This window comes from Jaculus jaculus, chromosome 5, assembly GCF_020740685.1.
Source record: "Jaculus jaculus isolate mJacJac1 chromosome 5, mJacJac1.mat.Y.cur, whole genome shotgun sequence".
Classification (NCBI taxonomy): Eukaryota; Metazoa; Chordata; class Mammalia; order Rodentia; family Dipodidae; genus Jaculus; species Jaculus jaculus.
In genome coordinates this window covers 74545516-74559313 of record NC_059106.1, presented here as the reverse complement: position 1 = coordinate 74559313, position 13798 = coordinate 74545516, and the positions used below count along the sequence as shown (strand labels likewise).

The following is a 13798-nucleotide window of genomic DNA, read 5'->3' as shown; positions in this document are numbered from 1 at the left end:
ACTCAGATCACGTTAGTGTGAACTGCAGATCTTCCATATTCTCTCTAAATGTGCTCCTGTGCCCAGGACCTGGTCCGTCACATTCTAGTCATGCCAGTCCCTGTGATGTGTCACCCATGCTAGGCATGCTGCTTGGAATGCTGTTCCCCAAACATCCTCGCATCCAGCACCCTATATTAGGTGACCTCATCTCAAGCCTGTATGCCCTCTGTTTCTTCACAGCACTCCTCACGATTTAACAGAAAGTGCTGAAACACAAACTTTGTTATCACCTGATGGCTGTTGTTTTCAGCATACAGTGTCTAGCACACAGTAGGTGCTCAGTGTTGAATGAACATTATGTTCAATACACTCAAAAAATAACTGGGCTAGAGAGATGGCGTAGCAGTTAAGCGCTTGCCTGTGAAGCCTAAGGAGCCGGTTGGAGGCTCGATTCCCCAGGACCCACATTAGCCGGATGCACAAGGGGGCGCACGCATCTAGAATTCTTTTGCAGTGGCTGGAGGTCCTGTCATGTCCATTCTCTCTCTCTCTCTCTCTCTCTCTCTCTCTGTGTTTCTCTGACCCTCTCAAATAAATAAATAAAAATGAACAACAACAACAAAAATACGAACTGCATCATCAAACTAAGAAGGGATTTGGTCTCAATTTGTGTGTGGCTGAAGTGTGTTCCAGACTTCCTGAGGGTCTAGGTGGTTCTTTCCACCAAAGGAGCAGGGAGTGGCTCCTCTATAACCGAATCTTGGGAGGCCAAACAATAAAAATCCAGTGATACAAGGGACTAGAAACAAAGCAATTGCTTAGCACGCACAAGGCCCTAGGTAGGACCCCCAGCACATATACACATACAATAGAAATTCAACTCAGACCACAGCTGTCACTTAATCTTGCCCCATGTATGTCTGCCAAGTAGTAGGATACAAAATACCACTCTTTACTTTCTTGGACTGTCTGTCTACTCTTCCTCTGCTTGGGATTTCATTAACTCACAAGCCTCCTTTGGACTCTTCCTACATGTCAGTCAGCCTTTCACTGTGGGTGAGTCAGTCACATATTAAAAAGCTAACGGCAGCCAAGTATGGTGGTGCATGCCTTTAATCCCAGCACTTGGAAGGCAGAGGTAGGAGGATCACCATGAGTTCGAGGCCACCCTGAGAATACATAGCCTGGGCTGCAGTGAAACCCTACCCTGAAAAACAAAAAAAAAAAAAAAAAGAAAAAAGAGTTAATGACCACTACCATATATAATGAAGGCCAGAGTTAGTTGGAGTAGATGAGGTTATAATGATGGAGAAGGATTGACTCCAAATGCTGCCTGTAAAGAAACATCAACAGGGCTGGAGAGATGGCTTAGCGGTTAAGCGCTTGCCTGTGAAGCCTAAGGACCCCAGTTCGAGGCTCGCTTCCCCAGGTCCCACGTTAGCCAGATGCACAAGGGGGCGCACGTGTCTGGAGTTCGTTTGCAGAGGCTGGAAGCCCTGGCGCACCCATTCTCTCTCTCTCTCCCTCTATCTGTCTTTCTCTCTGTGTCTGTCGCTCTCAAATAAATAAATAAATAAATAAATAATTTTTTAAAAAAAGAAACATCAACAAAGCTGGGCGTGGTGGCACATGTATTTAATCCCAGCACTTGGGAGGCAGAGGTATGTGGATTACTGTGAGTTCAAGGCCACCCTAAGACTACATAGTGAATTCCTTCCAGGTCAGCCTGGACTAGAGTGAGACCCTACCTCAAAAAACCAAAAAAAAAAAAAAAAAAAAAAAAAGAAAAAGAAATGTCAACAAGAACTGGTGGTGCTCTGGAGCGAGCAGGAGGCCAGCAAGACAGTGAACACGGTGACAGTGCTGACCCCACTCAGCATTCAGGCTGCTTCATCGTAGAATCTTCAGACACTAGCATCCTGGACCTTTAGGAAGTAACACATATCTGGGTGACAAATGACAAACACATTGCATCAGACTGAAGACAAGGACATAAATCTGCATTGGCAATTTTTAATGGTTCACTTGTGTAGAACTGAAATTTGTATTAAAGGCACCGAAGGAAGGAAAGGCAGTTATCTGAGCATGAAGACATGGAGAAAGATGCTGGATAAAAACCATAAAACTGCACTGTATCAGCTACAGGAAAATAAATAATGAACTGCGAAACTAGAAATTTTTTTAAAGACATCCAATTGTGAGAGAGGAGAGAGTGCACAGGGGTACCAGGGTCTCCTGCCAATGCATAAAAATTCCGGGCACATGCGCCACTTTGTGCATCTGGCTTTATGTGGGTACTGGGGAATCAAACCCAGGCCAATGGACTTTGCAAGCAAGTGCCTTTAACTGCTGAGCCATCTCTCCAGCCCCAAAACTAGAATTTTAATTTAATTAGATGTCCATGTGAAGATACCACTTAAATGTCAGTAGAACCAGAGTTTATGGCTAGATAAAGGTACAGAGTTGATCCTACTTGGAGTAAATGCCCAGAAGGTAAATGCTATCAGGGAGTGGGAACATTAGGCACAAAATCAAGTTCTCATTCAGAAAATGGACAGAGATTTGAAGCAGTCAAGCATACACCTTTACAAGTGGAAATCCTGCATGACATTTTTTTTCTGACAGTAAACATCATGCCTACTAATTATAATTTTCAAAAGTGAAATCTGGCCTAATAAAATTACAAAAATAAAAACAGAAATTTTTGTCCTTAAAAGAGATAGAAAACTATATTTTTCCTTGTAACATCATAACAGACTCATCAATATTTCACTTTTCCAAATGTTCTTTCTTCTTTCCATGTTCTACCAGTTTCAACATTATTAAACCTGGAAATACGGTGATTTCTACTTAGCTACAGGATGTACTATTATTACTTGCTGAGAGGAAAAAATGAATGAGAAAAAGTAGTTTGCCCCTAATGGCACCATACTCACCAGGTGAGAGAAATATAAAAACTGAGACTTTCTTAAAAGCAAAAACAAAGCTCAATGATTTAAAACATCTTCTACATAATTTCAAATTTCAAAGCACTACTAGACATCCCTAATCTGGCCATGGTGGCATGCACCTGGAACCCCAGTACTTGGGAGGCTAAGGTGGGAGGACTGCCATGAGGTTTAGGCCAGCCTGTGCTATATAGAGTTTCTGAGGTCTGCTTGGGTTATGGTAAGACTTTGTCTTTTAAAAAAAAAAAAAAAAAAAAGGAAAATTCCTGATCAGTATGCAACCAGGAAGAAACAAAGTTCTGAAATTAGAGACAGTGGTACAGCACATGTCTAACACCTTTCATTTCAGCAGCATCAGCCTTGTCAATGATTACTTGTTCTTACTTAAAACACTGATTGAGCAAGGTGTGACGGCACACGCCTTTAATCCCAGCACTCGGGAGGCAGAGGTAGGAGGATCGCCATGAGTTCAAGGCCACTCTGAAATCACATAGTGAATTCCAGGTCAGCCTGGGCTAGGGCGAGACCTTACCTCAGAAAAACAAACAAACAAACAAAAAAGCCCAATGAACCAGGTGAAATGGTGCATGGAGCTACAAGCACAATGACTTGGGACCACGGTTTCTGCATTGTGGAAAGGACCCAGCAGCGGTGTTCCTCCTGTAAACATTCCATCCCAGACACTCTGAATGCAGAGTCCACTTGTCTATAAATAAATGAGTTGTGCATTTTTGTAAATAATTTTATAAATTGATACATTGGATGCTGAATAAAACTATGCCTTTAAAAACATCAAGCCTCAAAATCTATCCAATGTTTTAAGAAATGGATTATTAAAATCATTTTTGAAATGAGATAGTAAATGTATTTAAATCTGGACTTTTCATACTTAATCATTTTTCTTAAAAAAAAAAAAAGAAGAAGAAGAAGAAGTTTAAAACCATCAAGAGCTGGAACATGCTGCCAGGACAGAAATAGTCAGAAATGTCTCAGTCACAGGCCCTGAGTGTCTCAGTCTTGCTTTGTACTTGTCAAAGCTTGAAGTCTCTCCAGCAGTGGAGGATGAGAGTAATGCCACATTGAAAACAGCCAGTCAGAAACTGGGAACCCCAAGTTATCTTTGTTTAGCTTGATCAGAGCAGAATACAAGTCTTTAGCCTTGCCGAGCTTCTTGGCAAAAGCGTCAGCTTGAAACTCAAATCTGCGGCTTAAGACGGTCAGGCAGAAAGACAGGACCTGAAGGAGGAAAGAAGTATTAGAGCCACTGAGCACGTTTCCTGTCACTGCAGGCTTTGCAAGCCGAGTCTGTAGAGAAGTCTGGCATAGGAGATGAGAAATGGCACATCACATGGAAGAGTACCGGCATCTTAAGGTGGAGTCATTTATTACATATTGAGCTTCCCCCTAAACAAACAGCCCTGAAGCAGACATAAATCCTTACAGAGAAGTAGCAGCTTCAGAGAATCTGCCATGTGCCTGGAGCTCCCTTCCCATACTCTGCAGGAGCCTCTTACTTCTACTACACAGTTGAAGAGCACCAAGCCCCAAGAGGTCACACAACTTCTGGGAGGACACACAGCTGAAGTTGTAGTGCTCACTTTCTTGGTGACCCCAAAACCAGTGCATACTATCTTTGCAGAGTCAGACTTGGCATGAAAATATGTAGCCAGACTCCCTCCTTTTTCTTCCTTCTTTTTAAAATTTGTTTTGTCCTTTCACACAGAAGGTTTTCACACACACTGATAAATATTCGGGCAAAGACATAGCATTCAAAGGAGATTTCCAGCAACTAAGTCTCTGAGGTTCATGGTATATCAATACTTTCACCACTAAAGTCTACCTACTTCTCTCTCCTATCAGCATATGAGCTTCAGTCATCTGGGCTTAGATTTTTCTACTACTCTTCATCCTGGCCAGTCAGTCAATGAGGAACTACAAGGCTGTATTTTTTATTTCTTTTCATATTGCCCTAAAGGTTCCAGATTTCAAACAGGCAAGAGTGGTGTGAGATAATTTTAAACAGTATACGTTACCTCATTGTAGGGTGAAAAAATAAACTGAAAGATGATCAATAGTCCAATTAGAGTGGGCTGGCTTTCATAAAAACCAAAGGCAGCAAAAAGTTCCTTTCGGCCGATTAGTACAGCAAATAAGAAAAAACACAGGAAAGAATTCATCTAGAGAGGAGGACATGAAACTTTAAGTCATTACTATGCTGTCTTCACCGCGGGTGAGCAGAGCCACAGAAGCAGAACAAGAAAACATCGTATGAAGCTGGTTGTGCACCCCTGTAATCTCAGCACTTGGGAGGGGCAGGCAGGAGGATTAGGAGTTCCAGGCTAGCCTGCGCTACATGAGACCCTGTCTCAAGGAACAATAGAGTCAGATGTGGTGGCACACTCCTTTAATCCTAGCATTTGAGAGGTAGAGGCAGGAGAAAAAGAAATTAGAGCTACTATACAAATAATGTAACATGTGGTTATGTGCTGAAAGTAGACTGCTATGCCATTAGCAGTGCCACTTAGGGCACTGGTATAGGGTAATATTCTTGGTGAGGGAACTTTTTTTTCTTTTCAAAATTTTTTTTATTAACAACTTCCATGATTATAAAAAATATCCCATGGTAATTCTCTCCCTCCTCCCCCCCACTTTCCCCTTTGAAACTCCATTCTCCATCATGTCCCCTCCCCCTCTCAATCAGTCTCTTTTATTTTGATGTCATGATGATCGTTTCCTCCTATTATGATGGTCTTATGTAGGTAGTATCAGGAATTGTGAGGTCATGGATATCGAGGCCACTCTGTGTCTGGGGGGAGCACATTGTAAGGAGTCCTACCCTTTCTTTGGCTCTTACATTCTTTCCACCATTGGTGATGGAACTTTAAGTACTATTTCCCAGTGATCCTTCAGTGGAGGACACTTAAGCTCAACATATATCTATCTTAAGATGTTCACAGTAGGCAAATAGTTTGGTTGGATGACCGAAGCCTTGGAACTAAGTAAAGTAGCTACCCTGCTTCCATAGCCACTCCAGGACTTGAACTAGGCTCATGATCAGTGGTCAAGGAGATAGAGATGGAGTCAATGTATCATTGATCAACAACACAGACCTTTCCCTGTCTCAATCTCTCCTCAGGGACCAAGTGGCAGGGCTTACTGCACTGAGCCCTTTTATTTCTGGAAGTGGAAAAGATTTTCCTTACAAAGATGGGAGGGAGGAGAAGAGGGAGGGGGAGAGAGAGAGAGAGTGTGTGTGTCTGGGTCTCTAGCCCAGGCTGGCCTTGAACTGCTGATCCTCCTGCCTGTACCTCCACCTCAGGTGTGCACAACCAGTATTGGTCCATTCATTGCTAGGGATTCAAACAGCTGCATGCAGGCTAGGCAAGTACTCCACAAAGACCTGCTTTCTCAGTTCCAGATCGAGCACTTAGTTTGAACTTGGGTTTGGATTTATCTAATCTTGTATACAGACCTATGTCTATACAGCACAGCTTCAAGACAAGGAACTCTTTCTGATACTTGAAGACAGATGGCAACAGGAAAGCTGGGTTTACAAATCTTCCCATGTAACATCGCCCAGAACCCGCTGGCTTTTAGAAAGGGAGATATTTAAGACTCAGGTAAGCATAGTGTGGTGGTCTGAGCTATAATTCCAGCAAGCTGGAGAAAGGAGGATTTCAAGTTGAAGGCCCGTTTGGACACAATCAAACATAAAGACTATTGTTGTGTAGCAATTTCCTTCAGATTAACACATTCCCTCCTGGAGGAGGAGGAAAGCAAAGATACAGGAGAGATAAATAAGTCTGGGAAAGGTGAGACTCACAAGGTCACAAAGCCTCTCCTCAAGGCTGTAGAAGTAGTCAACAACTGTTGAGAGATGGGGACTCTCGCCCAGCTGCCTGCAAATCACGGAGCCTGCACCTTGAGGTGCCATCCAGCATGGGGTGGGGTGGATGTAAGGGTCTTTGAGTTACCCTGTAAGTGACCTTAAATTCACCAAGTTGGACACTGGTGTAACTGCTTTGGTCTGTCATTTAAGCCCTGTCTGGGGTGTAAAGAACTGGATTCATGTGTGCCCAGGAAAAAAGTTTCAGGAAACAACTGTTAAGGCTATGTATGCTCAGAACCAGCCAACAAAATTTTGTGGTATTTAAGCCGGGCGTGGTGGCGCAAGCCTTTAATCCCAATACTCAGGAGGCAGAGGTAGGAGGATCACTGTGAGTTTGAGGCCACCCTGAGAGTACAAAGAGAATTCCAGGTCAGCCTGAGCTAAAGTGAGACCATACCTTGTAAAACAACAACAACAAAAAAAAAAAAAAAAAAAAAAAAATTTGTGGTATTTAATCCATGCTCTGAAAATCTTAGTTCAAACCAGAGGTACTAATACCCTGAGGAAGAATGTTACTGGAATTGCTTTTTTTCTTTAAGGTTTTTCTTTATGTTCTCTACAATTTTGAGTGAATATATAGTTACTTTTAAATATAAGAAAGAAGGATTTTTTTTTGGGGGGGGGTCAGGGGTCTAACTATGTAGCCCAAGCTAGGCTTGAACTTACAATCCTCCTGCTTCAGTCTCTAAAGTGCTGAGATTAAAGGCATGCACTATTATAATTGGCATTAAAAGTTTTAGGGCTGCGGGGATAGCTTAGTGGTAAGGCGTTTGCCTGCAAAGCCAAAGGACCCAGGTTCAGTTCCTTAGGACCCATGTTAGACAGATGCACAGGGGTGCATGTGTCTGGGGTTTGTTTGCAGTGGGTAGAGGCCCTGGCGTGCCCATTTTTTCTTTCTCTCTCTCCCTTTCTTTGTCAAATAAATAAATAAATAAATAAATAAAAGTTTTAAAAGAGCATTTTAAGATGGGCATGGTGGTACACACCTTTAATCCCAGTACTGGGGAGGCAAACATAGGTGGATCACTATGAGTTCAAGGCCAACATGGGCTATAGACTGAATTTCAAGATAGTCTGGGCTACAGTGAATCCCTAACCATCCCCCCCCCCAAAAAAAAGACAAAAAGAGCATTTTAATGTCCAACTTTTACTCATAGCACTTTTTTTTTAAATGCAAGAGAGAGAATTGGCATGCCAGGGCCTCCAGGACCTGGAGAGTCAAACGCGGGTCCTTGGGCTTCTCAGGCAACTGCCTAAACCACTAAGCCATCTCTCCAGGGCTCCCCATACACTTTTCTTTGTCGAAGTAGGGTCTCACTCTAGCCCAGGCTGACCTGGATTCACTATGTAGTCTCAGGCTAGCCTCGAACGTACAGTAATCTTCCTACCTCTGCCTCCCAAGTGCTGGGATTAAAGGCGTGTGCCACCACATTTAAAAATTATGTTATTTACTTATTTGAGAGAGAGAGGCAGAGAGAGAATGGGCATGTTAGAGCCTCTAGCCACTGCAAGTGAACTCCAGACATATGTGCCACCATATGCATCTGACATGGGACCTGGAGAATCGAACTTGGGTCTTTAGGCTTCATAAGCAAGTGCCTTAACTGCTAAGCCATCTCTCCAGCTCTCCTCACAGCACTTCTAAGCAACTCTGGAGGTGATGGTAATGATGGTGGTAGCAGTATGGTTAAAGTATATGACAAACTCCACACATACTATTTAATGCCTTTTAGGATTTATGTGGGTACTGGGGAATCAAATCTGGGTTGCTAGGTTTTACAGGCACCTGCTTTAACTGCTGAGCCATCTCTCCAGTCTCTGTTTAATTGCTTTTTAAAAAATAATTTAAGCCTTGGGCTAGAGAGATGGCTTAGAGGTTAAGCGCTTGCCTATGAAGCCTAAGGACCCTCGTTCAAGGTTTGATTCCCTAGGACCCAAATTAGCCAGATGCACATGGGAGCACATGTGTCTGGAGTTCGTTTGCAGTAGCTGGAAGCCCTGGTGCATCCATTCTCTCTCTCTCTCAATGCCTCTTTTTTTTTTTTTTTTAATTTTTTTATTTATTTTTATTTGAGAGAGACAGACACAGAGAGAAAGACAGATAGAGGGAGAGAGAGAATGGGCGCGCCAGGGCTTCCAGCCTCTGCAAACGAACTCCAGATGCGTGCGCCCCCTTGTGCATCTGGCTAATGTGGGACCTGGGGAACCGAGCCTCGAACCGGGGTCCTTAGGCTTCACAGGCAAGCGCTTAACCGCTAAGCCATCTCTCCAGCCCTCAATTCCTCTTTCACTGTTACACTCAAATAAGTAAGAATAAACAACAACAAAAATTAAAATAAAATCATTTAAGCCAGACGTGGTGGCGCATGCCTTTAATCCCAGCACCCAGGAGGCAGAGGTAGGAGGATCACTGTGATTTGAGGCCACCCTGAGACTACATAGTGATTTCCAGGTCAGCTTGGGTTAGTGAGAAACCCTACATCAAAAAAAAAAACAAAAAAGAAGCCAGGCATGGTGGTGCATGTCTTTAATCCCAGCACTCGCAAGGCAGATGTAGGAGGATTGCTGTGAATTCGAGGCCACCTCGAGAATACAGAGTGAATTCCAGGTCAGCCTAGACTAGAGTGAAACCCTACCTCGAAAAACCAAAAAATAAAATTCCTTTGTATGTGTGTATATATGTGTGTGTATGCATACTTGTATGTGCATGTATGTATGGACACACCAGGGCCTCTTGCCATTGCAAATGAACACAAGACATTTGTACCATTCTTTGTTTCCAGTGTACATGGGTGGCTTGCAAACTGAACCCGGGGCGAGCAGGCTTTGCAAGCAAGCACCTTTAACTGCCACACCATCTTCCAGCCTGTTTGTTTAATCCTTAAGTAGTCCTAGAGTTCCTATCATTCCATGAAGGAACAGAGTGAGGGGAACTGAATTTTGCCAAGGTCACACAGGTGTAAAATCAGCCATAAAGGGAAGCCAAGTAGCCTATCTTCAATGAGATCCTACAGCCTCAGCTTCCTAAATACTAGGGTTATAAGCCAAGTGCTACCACATCTGGCTGCTTGATGCCTGTCTTCACCTCTCACCTACATAAGTTTTCATGCCTCTCACACTTAGTTTTCTTTCTTTATTTCATGTGTATGTGTGTATATGTGTAAGCAAGTGCAGGTGTACATATGCCTCAGTGTGTGTGTGGAGGTCAGAAAGCAACTTTTGGGTCAGTCCTTGCCTTCCCCCTCAGTCGAGGCAAGGTCTCTCCTCAGGATGTTCCATTTGTAAACTGCTAGGAAATTCTGTCCCCGCCTCCCAGTAGGTGCTCTGAGATATTAGAAACCCATCACCGTTTCCTGCTTTTACATGGGGTCTGAGGATCTGAATTCAGGCACTCAGAGTTATACAGTAAGTGATTTATCCATTTAGCCATCTCACCAGCACCTGCTCTAGTTTCTTTTCTTTTGATTCTTTTTTTGGTTTTACGAGGTGGGGTCTCACTCTAGCTCATGCTGACCTCGAATTCACTCTGTAGTAGTTTTTCTTTTTGAGAAAGGATCTCACTATTAGCCCAAGATGGCCTTCAACTTGAAATCATTCTCTTCTGCTTCCCAAGTGCTAGGATTATAAACAGACATTATCATGCCTAGCTTTATAAAAAGTTTTATTTTGGGGGCTGGAGAGATAGCTAGGTTATTAAGGTGCTTGCCTGCAAAGCCTAACAACCCAGGCTCATTTCTCCAGTATCCACGTAAAGCCAGATTCACATGTTGGCACATACATCTGGACTTCATTTACAGTGACTAGAGGCCCTGGCATGTCCATTCTCCATCTGCCTCTCTCTCTCTCATAAATAAGTATGTTTAGCTGGGCATGGTGGCACACTCCTTTAATACCAGCACTCAGGATGCTGAGGTAGGAGGACTGCCATGAGTTTGAGGCCAGCCTGAGCCTACATAGAATTCCAGATCAGCCTGGACTAGGGTGATACCTTACCTCAAAAAACAAAAAACAAACAACAAAAAAAGTAAAATATATTTAAAAAATGGAAAATAAAGTTTTATTTCATTTTGAAGTATTCTTTTTTAAATTTATTTATTTGAGACATAGCTTTTTGTTGTTTTTTTTTTTTTTTAATTTATTTGTTTATTTATTTGAGAGCGACAGACACAGAGAGAAAGACAGAAAGAGGGAGAGAGAGAATGGGCGCGCCAGGGCTTCCAGCCACTGCAAACGAACTCCAGACGCGTGCGCCCCCTTGTGCATCTGGCTAACGTGGGACCTGAGGAACCGAGCCTTGAACCGGGGTCCTTAGGCTTCGTAGGTAAGCGCTTCACTGCTAAGCCATCTCTCCAGCCCGCTGTTTTGTTTTTTTGAGGTAGAGTCTTGCTCTAGCCAAGGCTGACCTGGAATTCACTATGTAGTCTCAGGGTGCCCTTTAACTCACAGCAGTCCTCCTACCTCTGCCTTCTGCGTTCTGGGATTAAAGGCGTTTGCCATCATACCCAGCTTATTGTTTTACTTGCATGTGTGTCTGTACACGTAAGGGTGTACCAGGCCTCTTGCAGCATGCTTCAAATGAATACCAGATGCTTATACCACTTGATATATGTGGCTTACATAGGTGACTTGGAAATTGAATCTGCACTAGTAGGTTTTATAAGCAAGTACTTTGAACTGCTGACCCATCTTCCCCGCCCCAACACCTGGCTTTTAACTACCATACTTTTGTTTTGTTTTGTTTTTCGAGGTAGGGTCTCACTCTAGCCCAAGCTGACCTGGAATTCAATATGTAGTATCAGGGTGGCCTTGAGCTCACTACCTCCTACCTCCCAAGTGCTGGAATTAAAGGCATGCACCACCAGGCCCGGCAACTACCACACTTTTAACTACTGTTATAAAAGTATACCTGTGGGGCTGGAGAGATGACTTAATGGTTAAGGCGCTTGCCCACAAAGCCAAAGGACCCAGGTTCAGTTCTCCAGGACCCATGTAAGCTAGATGCACAAGGTGATACAAGCATTTGGAGTTCATTTGTAGTGGCTGGAAGTCCTGGCATGCCCATTCTCTATCTGTCTTGCTCTCTCTCTCAAGAAAAGAAAAAAACAGAAGTAGTATAACTCTGACTCAGGTGTGATAGTACATGTCTAATCTCAACACTTATGAGGTGGACACAAGCCAAGGAGTTCAAGGTGATCCTGAGTGACATAAGAACCTGTTTCAACAAACTGAAAAAAATAACGAATTAATTATAACTTCAAACTTACCTGGCTAATAATGATATTTTTGACTGTGTGTCCCAACTTCCAATGCCCCAGTTCATGGCCTAGTACAGCCAGCACCTCTTCATTTTTACATCCTTGTTTCTTATTCTAAATCAAAGAGTAAAAAGAAAGGAATTTATTAATCACCCTTAAAACTATGTATCTACTTCTACTTCTACTACTATTATTATTGTTATTTTCAAGACAGGGTCTGGCTCTAGTCCAAGCTGACCTGGAATTCACTAGGTAATCTCAGGCAGGACTTGAACCCATAGCTATCCTACCTCTTCCTCCAGAGTGCTGGGATTAAGGGCATTTGCCACCATTCCTGACAACTATGTACCCTTTAATTCAGTAATATTCTGTCACAGACTCTAACTTAAAGAACTATTGAGGCTTAGCCGGGCATAGTGGCTCATGCCTTTAATCCAGCACTGGGGAGGCAGAGGTAGGAGGATCGCTGTGAGTTCGAGGCCACCCTGAGACTACATAGTGAATTCCAGACCCTACCTCGAAAAAGAAAAAGGAACTACTGAGGAGGCTTGATTGTAAAATGTTGCTTAGCGCAACATTTACTAAATCACAATTCTAATTCCATTTGAGAGACTGTGTGTATTTACCAAAGATGGAACTAAAAACATGACACACACTTTCTGGTGTCACTAAATTTATATCCTAGACTTAGATTAGGAGAAAACTGGGAAAAAATATAAATCTCTACCAATAAAACAATAGTTAAACTATAATCAAGTCATATGGCAGTTATTTATCTCATAAATCCATTAGAAATTCTACTTTCAAGCTTTATTCTTTTTTTTGAGAGAGAGCGGGAGAGAACTGGTGCGTCAGGGCCTCCAGCCACTACAATCAAACTCCAGATGTGCGTGCTACCTGTGCGCTGTGTCGCCTTATGCATCTTATGTGCAACCTGGAGAGTGAAACATAGGTCCTTAGGCTTTGCAGGCAAGTGCCTTAACCGCTAAGCCATCTTTTCAGCCCTCAAGCTTTATTCTTTTAAAAAAAAAATTTTGTTTATTATTTATTTGAGAGTGACAGACAGAGAAAGAGGGAGAGGGGGAGAGAATGAGTGCACCAGGGCTTCCAGCCACTGCAAACGAACTCCAGATGCATGCACCCCCTTGTGCATCTGGCTAACGTGGGGCCTGGGGAATCGAGCCTTGAACCAGGGTCCTTAGACTTCAAAGGCAAGCGCTTAACCGCTAAGCCATCTCTCCAGCCCTCAAGCTTTATTCTTAATAATTTATAATAAAATTTTATTGGTGTTGGAGAGATTACTAAGTGGTTAAGGGCACTTGCTTGCAAAGCCTGTCATCTAGGGTTTGATTCCCTAGTGCCCATGTAAAGCCAGATACACAAAGTGGTGCATGCATCTGGAGTTCATTTACAGCAGCAAGAGACCCTGATGCTCCCTTTCTCTCTGCCTCCCTCTGCTTACAAATAAATAAAAATAAAAATGAAAGGCATTAACTCTACAATGCTTTTCAATCCCTCTACAGATTTTCATTTCATTTACATATTTACCAGGCATCATCATCATCATTGTTCATCTCTTTGGAGTCAAAACAAATGCTCAAAAGGTAACTATTATTTCCTGGTACTTAAAATGTACATAGTACAGGGCCTGGCTCAATAGTTAAAGGTACTTGCTTGCAAAGCCTGCCAGCTTGAGTTCAATTCCCAAACCACTCATGTAAGCC

The 13798-nt window shown here is 42.9% G+C and overlaps 1 protein-coding gene across 2 annotated transcripts in view; it reads right to left on the bottom strand.

Annotated features, from left to right (window-relative positions):
* Positions 1-2692: 2692 nt before the first annotated feature.
* The window catches only part of Zmpste24 (zinc metallopeptidase STE24), a 50473-nt gene continuing 39367 nt past the window's right edge, over positions 2693-13798 (bottom strand). The window contains exons 8-10 of one of the 2 annotated variants that reach the window (XM_045150775.1): positions 12084-12188; positions 4964-5107; positions 2693-4166 (exon numbers count right to left, since the gene is read on the bottom strand). In XM_045150775.1, the coding sequence (XP_045006710.1) occupies positions 3942-4166; positions 4964-5107; positions 12084-12188 (474 nt within the window). In that variant the 3' untranslated portion in view covers positions 2693-3941. The remainder of the gene's footprint in view (positions 4167-4963; positions 5108-12083; positions 12189-13798) is intronic. The other variant, XM_045150776.1, reaches the window with a different exon arrangement.